Raw genomic sequence first — 22,615 nt, forward strand, 5'->3', positions numbered from 1 at the left:
AAATTCTTCAAATTGTTTTAAGTTGTTTTCTCGCTTTCACTGACCGCCATTTTTCCCCAGTTTATACGCTTTAACCATTTAGCTAGTCCTTTTCTTGGCTTGTGCACAAATGCGATTTGAACGCGCGCGCTTCCTGGCTTGTGCACAACTAACCAATTAGAATGCTGGCTTGTGTATGCGTCGCATGTCCATAGCCTATTGCTGATCCCCGGAAAACATTTGGTTTGTCGTCAGAATGTGTCATAAGGTCCAACGCTTGGTGGCAAGATGAACGCACACTTCAGTGATTCGTTGGAGAATACGCTTTACAGGGCTTGCCATGTTGACCTTTGGTTTGGAACTTCTGACACGGGACAAATATCTAACGGTGAAGGTTTGTTTCAGCTGTAGAGCGTAGCCTAAGGAAATGGGGTGACAGTGTTCAAATCTGATCGTCATCGGGATACGTTTTTGGCGCGGGGGCCAGCTACAGGACCTATACAGAAGCTTATCACGGGCATCCGACTGGCCGCAAATAAGCGGAATAGAAGAACGGGAGCGCGAACAATCAACAGGTGACCGTGAACATTAGAAAGCGGGAAAATTGTTGTGTCTCCAAAAGAGAGTGCATTTGCTCGGATAAGCAAAAGCTGTCCGGAAGAAGATTACGCTGGGATAAATGCAGCCGGCCTTCCGAATGAGGCAAGGGCTGGAAAAAATCTAATGAACGTATCCACGAGTATGTGGGTGATACATTTGCATTGTCTTACCTGAATCTACCATGGTTGTGCTGAATCCACATTTTTACTAATGGTACAAATCTGTCTCCAAGACGAAGAAAGAGTTTGAAAGGAGGAAAAAATTAAGCGTGGTTAGGAATTGTTTGACAAACACAACACCATCGGGTCCAGGAAGGACAATAGAATTGTGTGGCGCGTATGAGTTTTATACATAAATAAAGCATGAAAATACCCTTCAAATGAATAAACCTTAGATTTGTGGAGATTCAGGTGTAGTTAGATAATAGATACCACGAGAATGCTCAGGTAAGTAGCTGTCATCACACACAGTAGCGTAGTGGCAAGAGATTTTGCGAGCAAATATTGTTTTAAAGTGTGTCTCCTTCCCTCTCGATTTTGCTCCCCGTTTGTCTCATCTCCGAATATAGAAAACGTCTTTTAAGCGGATATGCTCACAAACGTCGACGGCTCCCTTTAGACTTTTTCTGATCTTCGCACAACCGGCTGTAGCATTCTTCATCATTTACACAGATTTATCGTCCATACAACCAGTCCTAGACTTTTATCTTTCTATTCCTCAGAAAAATAACTCGTAGAACCGCAAAAAGATAGTCCGAATATGTTTTCATACTAGTCTGCTTTATTACATAATCAGAACAATGCAAGATCTTCAATGTTCCGGGCAATCCCGTAAAAAACCTCCGGCCCACCTTATGACCAGTTCATCCCTCTGTAACGTGTGCATTGCTGATACCTATCTTTTTTTGAACCTATCACCTGGATTCTTATGCTCTAGATTTTTACGGGCAACCACTTACAGCCAGAGATTCATTCAGGCACACGGGGAAAAATAGTAGCGTCACCGAATTCATCCAGACGCAACTAGTAATTCGTAAGGGAATTTCCACTCTCCCTTCTCTCACTCAAAACCTTCCAGATCCTTCAACGGGGCATTTCTATCGGCACACGTCATGGCTTCTTGCGCAAAGGCGCCTCCATAGATTGAAAGCTTGGGGACATATAAAGGATAGTTAGGGGATAACTGTTACTGCACTCCATTGCAAAACCTAGACACGTTCGTGCTGATGAAGAAACCAGGTCCACAACGTTTTTTGCAATGAGCATCGCACCTTGTTTGGAATTCTCTGGAAGTCTCATTCACCAGCGTCTACGTTTCATACTTAAGGACAACAAACGCAACTCGTTTTCTGAACGGATGCAAACCTTACCCACTTGCTGTTTTTGCCATTTGATTCAGCCGCAAACAGAAATGTTGAGATAGTTGAGTCACATATTCGGAAAAGCCTCTTCAGAGCAGTTTTCTTATCCTCAAACCCACCATGCATCCAAATCTGTTGCCTAGCTCCAGGCGCTTCGTCCTCTAAGGCCGACGTCTTCGTTTCCGGTTGCAACTTCGCCTACGTCAAACAGTCTTACCCGAAAACAAACTGTAGGATACCCTTGGCGAATTTTATATGCATATTCCCGATTGCATTGTTCCGCGGCTTCTCATTGGGACATAGGGTTGATGTCATTCCTAACGCAGTTTCATCGACTTTGTCTTATAACCTAGCAAAGCAAAATGAAGTAACTGCTGCCAGCCCAAAGAACTTGACCCCTTCAGTTACAGAAACGCACCGGAAACCGAGCTTTTTTGTCCCGGGGGAACCCAACACATCGTATTGCAATTTCGCCGATAGCAAGAGGCGGTCGTTTGTTCCCTACAAGTCCTTCCGCGCGCTTGCGACAAATGTTGGTCACAACCGCAGCAATATTATAAAGTCTCCGCCTACTCCCCACAGCCCCTTCTTCTGGCACGAAACCACTTACCGTTTAGTATGGTTTCCCACCACATTTTGCCTTTGAAAAGCAACTCCCACTCTTGTTGTGAAGGGCAATTATGAAAAAGTGAGTCATATTCGTAATCAATTAGGCTGTTTTGATTGTATTCTTTGTGAAATGGAGAACCCCGTCAGATCTTCAACAATGTCCCATATCCATTCCCAATGTGTGTTTTTCTTTTGCTTGCTGCTAAGTTAGCAGCTCAACTAATGCAATTCGTTTTGTGTCCATCTTCCTGACTGATGACATGGCTCATGGACTAGATGCTTCTTGGTTCCACCATTCTGAACGGGTCCGATGGCGCGAGACGATATTCGGAGCATCCGGATCCGTGGGGTCTAGTGATTTCGGATGTATTTGAACTTGCCATTATCCATCCGAAGCGCAAATGATAAAAAGTCAATCTAGCTCTGCCTCAACTTTGAGGAATTAAAGGGAGCGTTCCCGGCTGAAAGTCAGAGGATTCTTGAGCAGTGTCTATAGGTCGACATAATAAAAATTTGGGGTGGTTTGCTCCAAGCACTCACAGTTCTCCGGGGAAAACGCCCACCTCAAGGCCGAGTATTGCCCCTTTTTTGTCGTGAGGACGATAAATGAATGAAAATGTAACTTGCCTTTATTGAACTGAGCGGCTAAGGGTTAATCACCACACAAAAGACGATGATCTGACCTCTAGAGATTGGAAAAGCCTACGCGTCAATTTTAGTCTATAAACCGAAGGCCGGTAGCTACCTGGTTGGCTAGGCACTGGACACTTTCAAAGCCGTTCGTTATTACGCCTTTACAAGACTGGATGTGACGAGGATGCTGGTGTTGCATACAGACACGCAGGATGATCTCTGTAGACCTCAGATACCCCTTTTGATTCATTCGTGGGTTCTCAGTTCTCAGCCCTTAAGGAAAACGCGGATGGCTTGTTTCTGCGGTGATGCCTCATGTATTTAAACAGCACATTTCTGTTTTTTCTGGCGAGATCCAGAATGGTGGCTTATATTCGTATGCCCCATAGCCGGATTTCTACTATACTATACTAGGAAATGTCAGCTCGTTTTCTGTGGCTTCTAAGTCAACTTTTTGAAAAATAGACGGGACCCCTTTTCCAGAAGCTGCCAAATCCTGTCAGGCAACCTGCTGCTCATCCGACTGCGCGCTGGTTTCTTGGGGCGAACATCGCTTCAGCCTCGTGAACTTTCTGGACAATGGTCCTATATAAGTCTTACGCTGAATCTGGCCTTAGTTTAGTTTGTTCAAGAAAGGTGCACATTCCTGAAAGTTCGCACGACAGAAGTTTTGAATCCATGTTTCGGGTTCGAGATTTCTTGCCCAAAATCAGATGAAATCGGGGGTCAGCGCACAGTTGTTGCTATGTTCGGTAGTGCGTTACTTATCACCTGATCACCGAAACGTCTTCGGTTGGTAATGCCTAATATAGGATGAATGGTTGTTGGCCTGGCGGCATCTGGTGAGTGCAACGACGTGTTAATTTCAAGCGCTCTGTTGAACGACATGTTGAGTCCAAGCGTTCTATTGATCGACTTCTGTCTGTGCCGCTGCAGAAAATCCACTCGCTCCAACGCGCTGGAGCTCAATCAAGGAGGCCTTTGCAGCGTTGAAGTCGTCTCTCAGTAGGAGATGGGCGGAGCGTTAGCTGAAAGAGGGTTGCTCAAGTGTTCGTAAGAGGAATCGGTCATCTTCCGGAGGACTCGAAAGGCAAAGGTATTCCACGCTTAGAATGATGTAATTTGGCCCATGTAGCGAAATTCGGATCCACAACGCATCACAAAAGGGTGCAGGAGTGGCAGCAAAGACGATAAATGTGAGTACAAGGCAACCCCAGCCCCGCTCGTTTTGGGTCAGTTCGAAAAACAGGGCAGTCACCCTTCGAAATCTCTGCGTCAGACACATCTGGTGTGGGCCAGGTCTCTGTAAGTGTGACTATGGATGGCTGTTCAAAGTAAACTGACTGTTAAGCATCACAAACTTTGCTGCAAAGGCTGGGGGAGTTTGCAAGCTAGCATTTCAATAGCCTCTGCTGCCGCCAAAGGTGAGGATTCGAGGTTTGTTTGACCAGGGAGTTTGGCAGACTTAGTAGTTGTGCGTCGGTTTTGAGTCCACGGCTACGAATGTGCCCCTGAGACACTCGCCTGCATGCTGTCTTGGCGGTTTCGAGGGTCGCTTTTCATGTGCTGGTTATTTTTGCACTGTTAGAGCCCGGTTTGTGCGGGCCATTTATTTTGGAGGAAGAAGTTTTTCTCCATGGGCAAAAATTTCACCGTTGTTACTCATAGCTCTTTCAGTACCGCCTTTCGAACAACCTGGCTTACTGTTGATCAAATATCTAGGGCAAACCTGCGTCTGTTTGGTTATTTCAGGCGTATCAGCGCGGCTTGAACGGGAGGGTGTTTCTGCGAAGCCCTGAGCACTGAGTGGCAGCACCAAGAAATATTTTTACGGCGCTGTCACGAGACTCGTTTTCGCGAGGGTTGCACCCCTGCTAGCCAGCAGTTTTCTAATTTGAGAAGCCTTAAGTTATTCTGTTTGACTGAAATCTTCTTTCTTTTGTGTTTGTGTGGACTCCTGAGTCTGTTTCTGCGAAGCCCTGAGCACTGAGTGGCAGCACCAAGAAATATTTTTACGGCGCTGTCACGAGGCTCGTTTTCGCGGAGGGTTGCACCCTGCTAGCCAGCAGTTTTCTAATTTGAGAAGCCTTAAGTTATTCTGTTTGACTGAAATCTTCTTTCTTTTGTGTTTGTGTGGACTCCTGAGTCCCTCGTGATGGCCAAATGGATGTACGGAGGATTTTCCGGTTCGATGTTGACAGGTTGTGGTTTTAGCTGTCAAGGTCATGGACGACGACTGTGTTCACAGGCATATAGGCCACCTTTGATGGAGTGGAGCCGGCTTGCTTCCCTTCTGGCGTACCTATCATGCGTGAAGCATGTGTGGTCATGCTTTGTGAGGATACTATCAAGGACCGACTACGCCAACTTCGTTGGCGTGCTTTTACTGGAGAACGACCCTCAGAAGACCTGTTTGTTTTCCCTTACGGGCCTGTCTACTAGAGATACCGTGATCATCTTTATTACTGCGTCAGAGAGCTATGGGACCTTCATCGCAACCAGTGGACCCGGGAGTAGCGCGAGGTACTCGTTCAGCGAAGAGAGTTGTTTAGCAACTTTTGCCTGGGTCGTTGCGTTCTTTGCGTCTGCATCATCCAGCGCCTTAGAAAGAAGCTCCAGTTTCCCATCGAGTATCCCGATTGAAGCGGAATATTTGCGCTGGTCATTCTGATTCAGCACTGGGGTTTGGGTTACGTTTTTGGTGGCCCTCTTCTTAGTTGCGGTATGCCTCGCAAGCCTTATGTAGAGGCTGCTCGCGCAGACAACCCGGTCAGGAGAGTTAGCTATTTGGCCTATATAGTCATTCTGTAAATCCGTGCATTTAACGTACCACCAGGCCTTGCAGGTGTGTCATTGCATACCGCTTTTTGGTTCGACGGACAGCCATTTCGCTCACATGTATTGTGTTCTATCGACGCTTCAAAGAGCAAACTGTTTTCATTAGATTCATGATTGGGACTGGGTGCAAAATAGGAATTGAAGGTGAACCAGCGGAGGTTATCAAATATACGTCACGTTAGAGTGAAGAAATTCAGCAAGTGACACGTGTGTGTTCTATAAACGGGCCGGTTTTCCGAAAATGACCTCAAAATCCATGAAACCCACCGAAACTCTCAAACTCTATGAAACTCCTGTCGGGGAGGCCGGCAAACATCCGGACCAGCCAATCAATCAGTCGGTCAACGAATCAAATAATCAATCAGTTCAGCAGCGGTCGAGTTTTCAGGCATGCCACAGAAGAGCGGTGAACGATGATAAGCGTTGAGGAACTTTACGTAAGCACGACAGACGATAATAATTGTTCAAGCACTTCAAAGAATTATTGTTGTCGATTGTGTGCTCGCTAAACGCCGACCCAGTAGCCTGGATCAGTGGCTGGATTGCTTTTCAAATACTCGTCAATCCTTCTAACGTTTGTACTCGCTTGTTCGCACTAAAAACTTGGTGTATATTTTCTTCCTAGCCATTTCCGAACGCTGAGACCATGGTGCAGAGAATTGTTGGATACAACAGTAAAATACCTTCACGAGTCTGATTCCAGGAATGTTGTTTCAAACTGAAAACAGTGAAAAATCATTTCTGTAACCACTGGGCTATCTAAAAGGGTTTGGTTTACACGTTGCTTCAGGAGCCAGTATGCTAACTTGTACCAAATGCATTGGTCCATGTGAGTCGTTTTTGTCATCCTTAGATGCAGCTTCACATCCAGTCTCAAGTGATGTCACGCCCATTCAGATGTTCTTCTTACCGGCCTGGGCCATCCGGCGACTATCCAGGCACATAGAAGTTGCCATACTCTCAGTTGAAGTTCGTTCAATCTTGTTAAATCCATTACTGTAATCATGGTACCGCAATTGAACGATTTGGCTTGTTGAGTTTTGCGCGTAACACAAGGTGGCACACCTGATTGCCTGAAACAATGAATAAAGGAGCCACAGCGTACGTAATCCCGCTGCCATCCTCCAAGTCCTACCAAGCAGGTGTAGGCCGACGAATTAATTAACACAGTCTCTAGGTACGCTAAATGAGCACCGACCTCGTTTCGTCCAGTGGTACTTTGGTACCACTGCATTTTCAAACTACCAAGGGCTCTTGACAAGATGAAAAGCTTGGTTACTCGGCTTTCACCCTGTGAGGTATGCGGCGTACTGTCTACTAGAGCCGCAATTCCGCTACTTTGTCAGAAGTTCAACGTTCCGTCGTTAAAACGGAATAATACGGGCTTGAGTTACAGGACGAGGTTTTGCATTGCAGAACGAAAATTGGTTGCAGAGTCAAAATGTTTTTACTCAGGTATTCAAAAGCCTGAGTATGAAAGTGCCGACACCAAAGCATCAGTTGAATGAATATCAAATCCAGGTGTGAACACCCAGTGGAATCACAGGTAACATGAGGAATATGGGGAAGTCTTTTAGAAATCTCCTCAATATATTGGAGCAGCATAGGTGACCAGTGGAAATTAAATGATTTTCTTATGGAAGGCTGCATCCAATGTTGGTGAAATCTTATCGATATGCGAAATTGCGAGGACCTTCCTTGAAAAAACTATGCTCCGATGCCTGTAATTGTGTACCAACCCAAGCATGATCTTGTTTTCAGGGAGTGCGTATCCAGCTGAGTAATACAAGCGAAGAATTTAGCCACGATGAGTTAAACGTCCTTGGAAAATCAAAATAGTTTGCAACTCAATGAATTTCTTGAGATGACGCTCCCCTGTTCTTAGGACCTTACGAGAGCATGGAGAGTCCGTTATATCCAAATGTAGCTTGATACAACCATTGATACTAATAAATCTTCATATCGAACCTCAAAAGCAAAGAAAATGCGCCGAGGCGGGTTTACGGAATAAGAAGCAGGGGACTGAAAGTTAAGCGGTGAATACACGGCCAACCACGGAGTAGAGTTCACGTACCGGACCCTTTCCAGATATGGGTTCTGCGCAATATTTACACTGGAAAATGTCTGGCATAACAGTTCTGCTCTGCTGATAATTTTCGGCGATTCGCCTGAAACATGCACTCTAGATCAGATTTCAGCCTCCTGGAACCTTTCAGCAAATTCTTCCAAAGGATTCGCTCTCGACTTTTCCTTGCTCATAATGCTTGTTTGTCAGTCGCTCACTCTCTTAATTATAGCGGCCGTTTGTCGCTGACCTCAAAATTATGGAACCACTGATGGGGATGACTATTTCTGACCATTTATCAGGGGCTGCACAGCAATGCGTGATTTTGGTCGTCGCCTGAAGTCAGAAGCGTTTTTTCTTATAGGAGCTAGAGTTGTACCCCACCAATATTCACATGAAATTGGGATGATGTTCACGGTGACAAGTTTCAGAGGTAATGCTGCCGATAGGTTAAGGAAATTTGTTGACAAAAACATTGATGGTAAAGTTGTCGGCATTTTTAGACTAAGGGACTAGCATGCAAAAAGATATAAATGAATAAACTACAGTGGCTGTTGTGATAGCTTCGGTAGCTTCCTTTCCCCTCCAAAAAATGCAACGCAACAAAGAAATTAAGAAGCTTGGGACTAGGTTTTAGGTAAGTTCCGAGTGCCAGTGATGAGGATTCGTGTTCATTTGGCGTTTATTTGGACTTTATAACGTACCTTGATGGAAACCGGATTTCTCCGTTCTCCGGATGGTTAACCCATCATCAGAATCAGTGAAATATGATGTGTCCCATTATTAACTTACAGGGTACTCCAATGAGGCGGAAGCAGCCACGACTCCTATTTGCAGCTCATTGACCAGAGCCGGACGAAGTAGACAGGTCGGGCAGTCAGATATTACAAGAGATTGTAGTTGTTGCCACTTGGCTCTGTTTATGATTATAAATCACCGGAAGACGATGGTGATTGTCTCAATCCGAGTTATGTTTCTTCCAAGTTGTTCGTGGATGTAGTAAAACCTATAAAGCTGAAATGACGGAAATATCGGTAATAGAGTTATCCGGCTGGTAATTGATCAAATGATCATTAACAGTTGGCTGGGCTTGACAACTAGCTCGTGAAATTCTTTCACCATCTAGGTGATATTTCAGTGCGCATTTGAGTGGACACTTCCTCTATAACTGGCAACACTATTTGCAGTTCTTAAGGCCATCTATTATCCTCTAACCTGGCTGGCTTATCGGTAAACACCCTTCTTGTAATATTATTCGCCTGCTTGAAACTTGTACTACGCAGAGATCTGCATGTCTTGCATTACACTATTTTTGGATAGCCCCCTTGGGGGGCTTACTGTTTGGGTTCTTGACCTCAAACTTGTCCACGGTCAGGGGATGACGGCCTGCTGGAGTACGCTAATAAACATGACTTGGATCGGTACGTGAATTCAGCACATTCCGTGTGTACCCTCTTGTGACGCCATAACATTTGGAACCCCGCTTCATAAGGGAAATTATATCAGAGAGATTACCTGTTGACTACCGTTAGCCTGCCTGATTTGTGATTAGCCCCGCAAAGTCAGAAAGCAAGTGGACATTGAAACCGATTTAACAACCATCGTATTTGGTCAAACGTGGCTTGCAATATCAGACAAGACGATGTACGCAGTTTAACCTGCACACCATATCGACGTAAATCAAGGTGGGTGCCCACTTGATTTGGTTGGGAACGACCATACATTTTGAACTTCGGGGAATTGGTTGATAACAGTAGTGTGCAACGTAATGTAGCTAAGTGGCTAGCACCGGGTGCGCCCCCAATTACAGAGGGCGGAATTTGAACTTGAAAATCGTGCAGGGGTATGCGAGCACGCAACTCCAAATTTGGTGGCCATAAGAAATCGTGGTTCAACGACTATATCAGCGTCATAATAGGACTCACGAAGTGACGGTATTTACTTCCTAACACTTATCTCCGCCCTCCTATCCACAAATCCTTCACCTCCAGCGCGATCTCCTCCTCCGTTGTCTCATTTTTTGGCTAATTCTGGCGATATCTACCCGAATGATCTCTGAACCCTGCATTACCGGCCATATTGGGCCCAGGAGGAGTGTCGTAATAACAAAAGAGACTGAGGAACACCAGTGTTACAATCGAAAATGACATTTAAACACTGTAAAGTTGTATGGTGCAGAGTTGGATAAGCTGTGAAGCGAAATTTCACTCCGTGTCCTGGTCATATTCGTTACACGGGTTCCAAACTTCCAGTTCGGGCAAACGCTCGGGATTCTTGGGGTTTGAGTGTTACTACTGATTCCAGCAGTCATTTGGACCACGATGATTTATGCGCAACTAATCCTCGAATTCCAAGCACTTCAAACAGAGGTTCATCTACAAATTCGGTACCATAAGGACGATAATAAAATAATTATTCTATGCAACCCCAAAATCGTGGCACAGCGCCGGCGTCTATACACCGGTTTAGGAACTGCTAATACTTGACGCATCCCAAAGTCCACATCTACTCACGGTAACGTCACAAGATTGCAAAATCATGTGTTGATTTAGACAACACGTGAGATGGCAAGTCGAAGAGAGGTCTATATTCAGGTCGAAAACAGGTAAAATGGTATGAGCGCAAAACCGTAATAGCAAAAACGGGGAATAGTGTTGTACAAAATAAGAAGAGAATACTCAGCAGTTCTGAAGTTAGTGCTTGCTAAAATGTAGGAACCTACTCGCCGAACCTGCTGTTGTGCTACTATGCACAGAACATAAAGTCTACGTCGGCGAGGAGCCTATGCAAAGCACTAATAGCTGTCATCCGATCGTTTATCGTAAGCCGAAAGAAGCGCACTTTCTAGCTCACCCCAATGAGCCGGAACTTTTTCGAAAGCTCAAGGAGCAAGAACCAAATGATAATTTTTCACGTGCCGGTGGTAACGCTGTTTGGTTGGTGTCAGTGGATAGTATGTTGTGATATGGCGTTTTTGAAATCAGCATGCATCAAAAGACACAAAGCTCCATGCTGGAGGTCAGCTTCTCATGCAGCGTTATTTGCCACATAAAAATTTTGACCCGCCATTAACTCATACCCAGGCGAACAAGGCTCGTGGTTTGAGGAAGCCATTACTTATGCCCAGCCGAACAAGGCTCGTGGTTTGAGGAAGCTGGAGTAGCAATTCACGGTAGTTGGGGTAAAGAAAGCCCGGTTACACTACGTTCCGATTCATATGCCTGCCGGCAGATTGTTCCGCCAGATTGGTGGCGGCTGGTAATGGTAAATAAATCTATCGAATCACCTTTGGGAAAACCGTCAGTATACATCCGGTTTGAATCGGTTTCAAGACAATTAGGATAAAGCTATGCATGACGCTCCGTAAAGCCGCCTCACCGGCTACGTTTCCAGTCAAAATATGCACCGTCCCAAAATCGATCTATGCAGAATCACAAGGATTAATTCTCGGCTAACCTGTGGCTATTAGTTTCCAAACCACTGTCAAATAGGTCGGTTGAAACGACCTTCAGACTGGCAGTCATGGCAACCAACGGCGGGCCCACGAGGGCAGTTGCGCGCTGGTTGAACAGCTTGGAGCTCTCCACTCTAAATCGTGAAACAGAAAGGTAACACACAGCTCTAATGGCTGTCAGTTTTACAGAAAGACGTCGAACGGTATATTGGTGGCCGAAATTCTGCATACATATTATCCTCGCTCAGTGAACTTAGGACACTTTGTTGATGGTTCATCGACCGGCGTAAAAGCCAGCAACTGGAGAATATTAGAGAAAGTATGTGATGATACCAACCCAACCCTCAGATATTCAAATCACTTGAATTCCCTATAGAACAATCTATAATAGACGGTACTATTCACGGGAAATATGGAGCCGCCTTCGAGCTGATCACGAAAGTTTACGAATATGTCACAGGCAAAGAGTAGTGCTAAGCGTCTTCATTAGCTCATTCCCTAGAGAACCAAGAAGCCATTGGGTTTACAGTACTGGTCAAAGCTACCACGGACAACGGTGCTGGTATGCAAGAGATACAGCCATTACCCTAATAAACCGTAACATCAGAACATCCGAACTGATCTTGCAGCCGGACATTATTATCAGGCGAAAATGGGTAAGTTAAAACTAAGCACGTAACAGGAAAATTTCATCAGATGCAAAATGTCCTGGATCAGTACCGAGGACTTCGTGAAAGTGAACGCATGGTGTATCCAAGACGTTGCATGCTCAAAAAGCCCCTTTTCGCTATATGTGAGCGGAAGTAACAGATTCCAAATTGCGACTTGAAACCGGATTTTGTACCTTCTCTGGTATCTTCCATAAACATCAGTTGGATGTCGCTTTGTGTGTTCGATTCACGTTTTCATCTCTCTTGTGAGGAGGACACATGAGTATGTATTTTTTGACGCCTACTTGTAGGATGATAATACACAATCGAATGAAAACAAGCTCCTCTACACGCAGTGACCTCGGATTGAAACAATTAAGCAACCTGGGCGATCTGGCAATATGCACTTTTATATCTGCTGTGAAAAACCGGACCTTCATTGTTATTGTCGATGAAAACGGCTCTTTACGGCCGGCCAACAATTCAACCTAGGATACGAACAAAGGTCATTTGCAGAAGCAACTCCAATATAGATTAAAGGTTTTTTTATAATGCAACGCGGGATGGGGCAGTTTAGTAACTCGATATTCCCCGAACTACAACTAAAAGTACCCAGTCAATTCATGATGTTTTGTGGCCTTATTAACGCGGCACAAAAATCAGGTGAGGAATGAAGTGGTGAAAGATGTGCCCCCATTACGATGAATGGGCGCATTCGTGAATATGCTCAGCTTGACAGCCAAAATTTCGATCCTACATACTATGGGGATGGGTGAAATCAACAGGTAGTCAACCCTCCACAAAATTCTCCGGCGCCCTTTAAAGAATAGAGTATCAGAAGTTAGTACAGCTCGACTGTTATGATTTTTGTGACCCATTATTAGAACTTGTTCCGGTTGCTGGGCAGAAGGCAAGTGTTCGTCAGGAGTACATTCCTCCAACAAACGTGGAATTCGAATTGAGAATAGAGCTCTGTTGTTTAACGCTTCTTAAAATTCTCCCCACCTACCTTTGCTGATAACACAAAGACATGGTAAATAATTTTTACCACACCATCGGGTGGTGTTGCCGCTTAGAGGTTTGGTAAACGATCGTTTTGTTTTCATGAATGAAGCTAATTGCCCGCCGGATATTCGCTAAACAATCACATATTGCACCGAAACCTTCGTAATAGTTAGTGCTTGCCCCGTTTCTGGACAAATTAGTTCCGTCATTCTAGGGATGATTGAGTCTGTTCTTCTGCAATGAAGCTCCCATTTAGATGAAATGCTTGCCCGAGCACACATTACATCCAGGATCAATTGCGCAGATCTCAAGGGAAACTGCTGTACAAATTTCACTGCAATCTCCGCAACCAGTAAGTTTGGTCATACAGTTAAGAGCGCATATTACATTTACTCCCCCATAGAGGAGCCAGTCCCACAGGGATCGGTTTTCGACTTTCCCAGGAAGACTGCTGAGTAGACACCATGCAAAACCACATAAATGTTGGCCAGTATGTTCAAATATCCTCTATCAATGAATAATCCATGCACGTGGCCATTTTTGCCACAATTCTACCGAAATAAACTGGTTTAAGGTCTGCACTTTTAGGGTGTACGTCGGGTCAGATTTAGGCCAACACTCAGCAACTATGACGGTAACTTGTGCCACGCTCATCACATCATTTTAGGATGAGTTTATGCTAGCCTACCTGGGGCACAGTAGCTAGTCTTCAGACTCTATAACCGGCCATGACAATGGGACGGTTCACGTTTGCCTTCACCTGTGCACCCTGAAATACCTGCCTATGTCATCACTGGCACGTCTTGATAGGATCGGAGAGACATAATCAAGAAAAGACAAAGGTGCATGCAGGGATATCGAGTATTCGGATTACAGCTGTTTATCAAAGTAGCACATTAGCAAGCCTCAACTAGACGCCTCTAAAATCAGCTGAAGCAGTTGTGACACAATGACTCGACACTTCAACTGTGCCCAGAGACAGATATAGACCCGTGACATCCCACGTGTAAATCTCAACAGTAGCTAAATTTCGTCATAATCCAAAGCCACCGATTAACGGACGAGTTCTTTTCAAGAATTTCATTTGATGTCGCCCACCAGGTTGTGTCGTGGAGTGCGGATTACCTTAGAGTTTGCATTGGTCGGGTTATCTCAAGGGAGATGTGTTAGAAGTGTCACCGGAGGACATTAAGGGTTCTGGTACCCTGTGTTTGTAACGCCCATTAAAATAGGCTTAAGTAGCTAGCTGCATGTCACTAGGGTAAGCTTGGTGCCTATAAATGGACTTGTACGCGTAAAGGTGTAATAAACACCAGGTTCCTGTTGTACTGAAAAGCAAGATGATTTTGCTCAGATACGAAAAAGAACCCACCTGAAAAGTTGCAAAATGAGGCCCCTAAACGACGGTATGAACCCAAAGTATGAGTCTAAAGTTATTGATTGTGGAAATCAGTGAGAAAAATCGCCCGCGGCAATCGAAACATCGGATTACAACAATCTATTCCACTATAATGTGTTTTGGCTTTATAATTTAAAAAGTTCCATATAAAGGTAATATAGTTCAGGCAAAAACTGGCTACCATTGTAGCCCTGCTGATGCTATCGCAAACCGTTGCTTACTTTTCAGATCAAGACCTCACTACTTCCGTGGAATTGGTGAAGACGGGCGGTATCACGGTACAGTACTCCGACAAGAGATACACTGTTGACACAAGTGAGCAACTTGAAGCATTGACCACCAATATAAGCTGATATGGTATACCTAAAATGCGATTCCCATAAGGCTATAATCAGTCATAATCTCAGTATGAGGGGTTACATTATTTACGCAATAACTATATGTAAATGTCAGTTTATTCGTACCGAAACAAGTGATCAAGCCATCATAGACAAAAGAACAGATAATATGAATTGTTACATTGGCTCAGTTCCTGAAGCTCTATTTTGGCATGTGCATACCAGTAGACAAAAACTATAGTTGGTTTCTTCAGAGACGGTCTTTGCACGGATGAATGACAAAGTTAGTTTTGAGACCATTTTCTGCTAAAGCACCACTGCAGTTAGTCCTAATTTTAAACACTAGCCAGACTCAAAATGTCGTTGGTAAGAAACCGATAGCGGTGTCAAATCCAACAAATAAGTGACACTTAAGAGTTGTGAAAACATATTTCGGAAATCCTATTCTTGAGCAACCGCCAACCTGTTATCTCCGGCGCCAAACCAACTTCAAGTGGAGTAACAAATTACATGCATTTTCAGGCAAACTAGGCTTACTTTGTCCTTAATAGAAGTAACTGGACACACAGTACTCGGAAGCACAGGACGAGTTTTGTGAGAAACCATTAATTATGTGATGAATTTTGTATGCGACGTGCCCATCTGTTTACCTACGTTTACTCCTACTAACTGGAGCCTAGATTGACGGGAAATTCTGTGCAACGTAATTCATCAGTCAACTTGTGGTTATTACCATAACGCCCACTAGTCAGAGCAGAACGTTAACCACCAAACGGATTCCACAGTGTCCAAGAAAGCTAATGGTGAAGTAAAACCATAAAACCAAAACCGGGACTAGAAATCCCACTTCGTCGATAGAACGGCACCAAGTTCATACGGGTCATGTGGTCAGCCCCCAAGAAGCGCTCAACGTTCTTGAGCTACCAAACCGCTTCGGGGGAACATTCTGGAGGATAGTATAAGGGATAATATAAAAGAACATGATTTGCACTATCTCGAGTCGCCTGTAGTCTTCCATTCAAGTGAACGCTTGGTCGAGTCGACCAGGGGAGAAAACGGAGAAGTTCGATTAGGACACAATCACAGATTCAACTATATACGTCTCTGGAGTGAAAGTTACACTGAGGAAGAAAAACAGAAAAGCTCTGCTACGGTTGACGGATAACCATTTCCTTTTAGAACAGCTTACGCCGGATGATGAAAGATGGCCGAAGCCCATGATGGGGCGACTTCAGAAGCCATCTCTGGTCTGGAGGTCTAATCACAGAAGATGCAACTCTACGTTTTTCAGAATGGCTACACGTGGCCCAAAGTCTGATATACAACTGTCATTCATAAAAAAGCAGATGGATGTATTGATATCGGTTCTTCGCTTATTGGAATAGCCTAATGAAAACGGGACCATTGAATATCTGGCACATTACAAAAGCAATTAAAATATAAACGAAGACGCTTCGAGAGATGAGTAAAGATAAGTACGGATAAGAGAGCCACGTCAACCTAGAATTTCTCGGAGTCAGAATGATTCTTTCACGGTGACCAGAGCCCACGATATGATGGATCAAACTCAGTAGCCGTTTGTTGCGAGGACTTGACAGGGAAACTGATGAGAAACTCGATCCCCGATTCAGTGGGTTGGCCTTCCTGTCATTTGTTGGTCGCGTTGTACACTCGTATAAACATGACCTACTTGACAACTGTCTCCGTTGCACCAAAATGCGAACTGACAGTGTGCATACACACACACAAGGTGGGGTTGCTATCGTTTTCAGACTCGCCTGCTTCACAGAACTGCGCAAATGGACCGCGCGCGGTTAAGCGGCTTGCGATGCTGCGAATGTCAGTGTATCCTCGAGAGAACAGTATTAGGGGGAGAGCAGAAGGGGCTAATTCTGAAGTTGGTAGCACGCTCAGTTGGAGAACCCTTAACATCAAGCAAATAGGGGACAGCCGAGCAGGTCAGACCCACAATCCATGCAAAACACGCACCCGAAGTACACAAATATGACTAGGTGATGCTGTCTCCTATTCAGCTTGGTTAAAAACAGTTCTTTTAGCCCGTTGTGGACTCGATACCCCGGAATTTCGAGTATCATGACAGGTCGTTTGAGGCTTTACACGTTGGACACAAGGTATGGTGAAAGTATACTCAGAATACTACAATACAATAAATACAAAATACGTTTAGATGACAGGCAGAAATCTTGGATTTTGAATCAAATTTTTCCCCGCAAATGAAGGTAATCTGTGGCAAAAAAAACTCTGCAGTGCACAGCTGCTTCGTTCAAGTGTAGCACCCTTTCGGTACCCAAATGCCATGCCACCAGAAGGAAGCACGATGGCTGGGAAACTGCCAGGTTGCTCAAGCCTAGACAAGGGAGAGGCCCGGTTCGAACCACGGACCAATGAGTCATTTCGCTGTTTCATTATTATGGGGAGTCATAATCATTGCGCATTCCTCCTAGAGATTCGTGAAATGCGCAATGTTGATCTTCCCTAAGATTGAAACAGCTGTACAGCGCTGCTCAGATTTTCGGGACATACTAACCTGACTCGCAGGACGAAATTCCGAGTGGAAACTGAGATGGAAGACTCGGCAATACACACCAGACTGTCGGTGGCGAAACGCTTAACTGCGATATAGCTTTTGGACGACGGTACTATCCCAGTGGACGGTGACCGCCTCCTAATATCCACATGCTTCCATTCAAGTAGACAGGTAAGTTTGTCACTGCATCCTTATTTCCACCTGCCGTGCAGAGGGTCGAGCGCAATAAAATCCGTTGCGGCGTGGAAGCCAAACTTGGAAACCGAATTAAAGGAGCTAAACAATTAGGTATGATCTATAGCCCATTGAATACGGACATTAACTGTTTATTGCAAGATTGAATCTGAGCAGTGCCTTATCCACTCATGTTCCGACCAGTGGTTGACCGTTCGGCTGATTCTCCCTTGAACATGACAGCGCCACTCATCCTCCAACCACGGAAGCCACATCGCAAGGTTGCGTGTTGACTGGCTCCTCGAGTGACGATTTCTGCGCTGGGAGTTTCACTCATCTTGTGAAACTTTTCTTCCCCTGAGGTATCTGTGAATTGATGATAGTTTGAGATCTGGTGATTTTTAATGGAAATAATTCTATGCTTTGTGCCTCACCAACAAAAGGTTGGCCATTGAGTTACAGACTGATTTTTCCGACCTACGATGTCAGTAAGCGCAGAAGCCCGCGGACTCGTGGAATTCAGGCATGTACTACTGCGAGTGATGCATTTACAAGACGAAGGCCATTTGATAAGCACTTCTTTGAGAACAACTATCGTATGTGATGCCGATCACTTTCGTTGGTCAAAGGACTATCGTCTCATCGCAGTTTTGTACAGTTCTACAGGTCCGGGTTGCTTGATAAACACCGACGCTTAGGACACTATTACACTTGTAGACTTTCACGAATACCAAACGAAATATCACCACGCAACCTCTGGGCAACCAATGCCACTAAGGTCAAAAATTACCTATTCCCAGAACTGAGACGACCATTCTTGTGAACAATGCCCATAAACAGTATCGATTCAGCCTCGCTGTCAGCCTCAAAAGGGTCTTTCAACATTCTAACCACTTTGTTTATACCAGTTCAATAAGACTTAAACCAGCTCTCCCAAGTAAAACTGATATTTATCCATCATTTGTCGCGTGCTTCAGTTGGTGGACATCACCGGGATGCACCGTAGGAACTCATGTCAGCTGGCTATAAAAGATCCTCTAATTTTCCCACGGCCACGACGCCCAACACGTGGGAAATTCAAAGCCATCTGGACGGAACTAGGCCTTAGCTCCAACTTGGTACTATTCGTCCGTGTAGCTACCTTTGGGCGCTCCCATTGTACATGGTCCCAAATATATCTGGAGGCGACCGGGGACACTGCGGTGCTCATCTCCTCTACGATAACATCACTACCCACCATCATCATGTCTTTCGCATTCATACTACATATGGAGCATCTTCCATCGCATTCACTACCAGACATTAGTGGCCTCCAATGGCATCCTCAAGACTTCAATAACTTCTTTTTACCCGCATGAACTTGTTCGTTTGCCACTGGTTCACGTGCACTTTCCAGCTTTTTTTGTTCATAGTCCACGTAGTTTGGAATCCGATCTTGCGTGCATTGATGTCCTAAATGCATTTCCGAATCCTCCTCAACATTAAATAAGATTAACAGTGCCCTGAAGTAGTATGTCACTCTGCAGCGCGTCCTATCGATAATCTACTATCATTACAGGCGCTCTAAGCTGGATCCACATTTAAGTCCTTTTCTTTTTAACTTGCTACCTTCACCTCGACACAGCAATATGATTAACCCTCATAGTCCCACTACGATAATTCACGCCAATCTTCGTTGTCTTCTAGCCCTTACTGATGGTTCGTCACTCAACACCTCGACTGAGGGCTCCCAAATCTCACGCACCTCTTGGTTTTCTTCACCAGCTCCAGCTTCTATCTCAAGCGTACGCACAACAACAGAATTTGTCACTGATTGTTTTCTGGAGCCCAAGATGCGTAAGGACGCCGGTTCATGGATGCAATATGGTCTTATTCACCAGTGAAAACACTGCTGAAACATCATCCAGAGTATTTCGCGTTTCCAGAGTCTCATCTTAGACAAAAGTGACCATTTTATAAACTGGAGGATAAGCGAACTGCATTCACCAGGCCCCTGAAGCTGGAGCATACAGTACAATCATCAAAAAAGGACATCTCAAATGAACGCGCCCCCTTCAGAGGTCTTTGGATGTAGGTCTCCTGAGAATCAGTACTGACACAGTCCTGATCCAACGTGACATAATAGAGTTGACTGGTTCTTCCACTTTAGAGCAACTGTCTACTGTCTAAGATAAATAAGTCCCAGTGATGTCGCGGATCATCACAGTTCATGATCTACGGGCAGAAAAAAGGTTTGTACATTATAGACAATATGTTTCCGAGCGGCGCGCGCCTGCTGTATCGGCATGTACTTTCACTATGCCAAGCCACGCTTTGCCTTAACCATCATGTCCAGAACGTTAGTCGGAACCATATTGCTTTTCCGGTTTGAGCGGTTAATCGTTGCAGCCGATACTGTTCTGACCAAGGATAGCACGTAAGCGTACGACAACCAATCTCGTGTTGATATTTACTGTCATTTCCAGCGACATCAGAGAATACTGGTGTCCCACTGCCCTGTCTCACTTCATACCCCTCGACAACCACAACAATAACCAAGCTCTTACACCACCACAGCAAGGAGCTCGGTGTCGTAAAAACTACATTGTGTATCCAAACTACCTTCCGTTGGGACGTATGCAGATACGATGAACGGACAGTGATTATCGGCGTGTGTATCACGCTGCAATACGAGCTATTTCACTGCATGGCTGTGAGACTTGGCCCGTCCGAGCAGCCGAAATGAGGCGTTTTCAGGTCTTCCACAATCGTTTCAGAACCATAGCTCGTGTGGGATTGTGTCGGCGAATCCATGACGAGACAAGTAGAAAGCATTGGTCAGGCCATGTATAGCAAATGCCAAACCATCGTCTGCCGAAATTGTTTTCCGTGCCCAGTTCAGTGGCAGAAGCATATGGGTAGCCAAAGTTGGCCTGGTAGAGGGATATGAAAGAGCTAATGAAACGTTTGGGTGCTAATCGCCTTCCAGGATGGGGACCGCCCAATGCGCCCGATCTTAATCTTAATCGGACCAACCAGAATCCAGCGCAAAGGCTGCTCTTTGTAGACTACATAAACGCAGGCACGAAGAGAGGAACTACCCAGCCAACAGCGCACTGAAGATGTCTTCTCGAATGGTGACGAAACGTTTGGAAATCGATTGCCAAGCTTGGCGAACAGATCGACAGCCACTTGATAAATCACCAGGTGTCTTTTAAAATAGCACCAGATCCCCTGGTTTCAACAGTATTCCAACTGCATTGAGTAATTCGTCGACCATTACGGTCAACTACTGAGAGATCGGTGTAAGGTCTCCAGGGCCGACCTTTTCTAAACCGACTACCCTATGGGGGAGGTGGCACCGTTCCAGGTCTCCCGCATGGAACATTTTACTGCTTCCACACTCCCGTAACAGAAGACAGTACTGATAAAACCCCAGACTACCTTGTAAGGCGGATCGCAGTTCTTCGTCGGGCTGCTCATCGCTGATCATTTGGAAATGTGCAATCCATGGTTGTATGTGGGCCTGGATATTGCCAAAAGCCCACAACTAGGAAGATCGGCTAGGGTGCCCAACAAAGACTGGCTCAAAAACCTAACCCTAGGTGGTGGTTGGTGGAGACCGTCCGAGCAGCCTGAATTTTTAAGGAGTGGGTCGCCACATATGTTCCAACCTCCAACCTGGAGACTGTTAGGCAACCTCTGCCCACTGACCAAACTGGTGTGAGCCTCTGTGATCGCCACACACATGTACACTCCCCAGGATGGCTCATTGGGTTATGGAGGTGCACAAACCGTCACAGCGCGTCAAGGTAGTCTCTTTATAACGGTACAGTTACCTTGCATACACCGCTCTTCAGTATCAAGACATTCATGTATGTTCGCGCTGTCACGGTAGAATCGTGAGATAATTGATATTTCCCAATTCGAACAAAACATACCAAATGGTGAGTGTCCGGCAATCTGCTTACGGTGGATTATGCAGCCTGTCAATTATTAATCCAAAATACGCACAAGATCAGGTTGTTGCTGTTTTCTCAAGAGTACGAACGTGAAGCGCTGCGACAAAGACCTCCACGTTTCAGTGGATGGTGCGAAAGGACAAATATGGTGGCTTACAACCGGACACCTTCCCGCTGGCCTGTAACACAATTCAGGTCTATAGCTACCATGTCATTCGAAAGAAACACGAGGGCTGACATATTTCCCAGGTGGATCTTCAGCTCAGACACAGAGGCGGTCATTAAGCGAAGCGGGAGGGGAACCAAGAGATGACAAGATGGAAGGCATTGACAGCTGCGCACTTCGTTCCTCTTCTATGAAAGGCGAAAAAAGACAACCACCAGGCAAAGGCCAATGCATATCTCGTGGTTATGTGTGGACTGCCTGGACGCAAAAAACAGATGATGACTAGGGTCCTTGATCAAAAGCACGATGTTGAGATATGATTAACACAGCAGTAACAAGTTGCCACTTCAATCTAAAGAGTCAAGACTACTTGTCAGACCAATCTGGTAGTAAAATCAAGGAGGTAAACAGGCATTTTCACATGTAGCTCGTAGGATGAATTAAGTACATCGTACCAAGGCGAGATGAGGTCTTGCAATCACTCTGCTTAACGTCAGTTTGCCTATCAAGGACAGAGAGTACACTACGGTCGTGCGATGCATACTGCTTTATGGATCAGAAAACTGTCTTACACGCGCAGAAAACATACGAAGGCTGTCAGTGCTTGACCATCGGTGGCTCCGAAGCACTGGGACACCAGATTAATAATGCTGAAGTACATCAAGTGGTTTTAAGAAAACATCCCACGACAGACGACTAACCGAGCCTTCATATGTCACGCTGGTTAGGATACTGCATGCCAGAGGCGTGGTGGCTGTGGTTAGAGCGCGAATTTACTGACCGCGGTTCGAACCCGGTTTCTACTTCTTGATTTCCCGTCTAGGTTTGGACAACCTGGCAGTAAGGCACCGAAGGG

General features: G+C 45.3%; 2 protein-coding genes across 2 annotated transcripts; one reads left to right on the forward strand and one right to left on the reverse strand.

Annotated features, from left to right (window-relative positions):
- Positions 1 to 6,912: 6,912 nt before the first annotated feature.
- T265_04275 (hypothetical protein) lies at positions 6,913 to 18,537 on the reverse strand (the record flags this gene model as incomplete). The annotated part of the gene is made up of 4 exons (XM_009168974.1): positions 6,913 to 7,092; positions 8,877 to 9,000; positions 11,541 to 11,672; positions 18,443 to 18,537. 4 exons carry the CDS (start codon positions 18,535 to 18,537, stop codon positions 6,913 to 6,915), a joined length of 531 nt encoding a protein of 176 aa, XP_009167238.1.
- T265_13464 (hypothetical protein) lies at positions 11,728 to 12,344 on the forward strand (the record flags this gene model as incomplete). The annotated part of the gene is made up of 4 exons (XM_009169013.1): positions 11,728 to 11,857; positions 11,887 to 12,005; positions 12,041 to 12,194; positions 12,235 to 12,344. Coding segments are annotated over 4 exons (510 nt in total), but the record flags the coding sequence as incomplete, so codon positions are not given.
- Positions 18,538 to 22,615: the final 4,078 nt, after the last annotated feature.

This window comes from Opisthorchis viverrini (genome assembly GCF_000715545.1).
Source record: "Opisthorchis viverrini unplaced genomic scaffold opera_v5_69, whole genome shotgun sequence".
Classification (NCBI taxonomy): Eukaryota; Metazoa; Platyhelminthes; class Trematoda; order Opisthorchiida; family Opisthorchiidae; genus Opisthorchis; species Opisthorchis viverrini.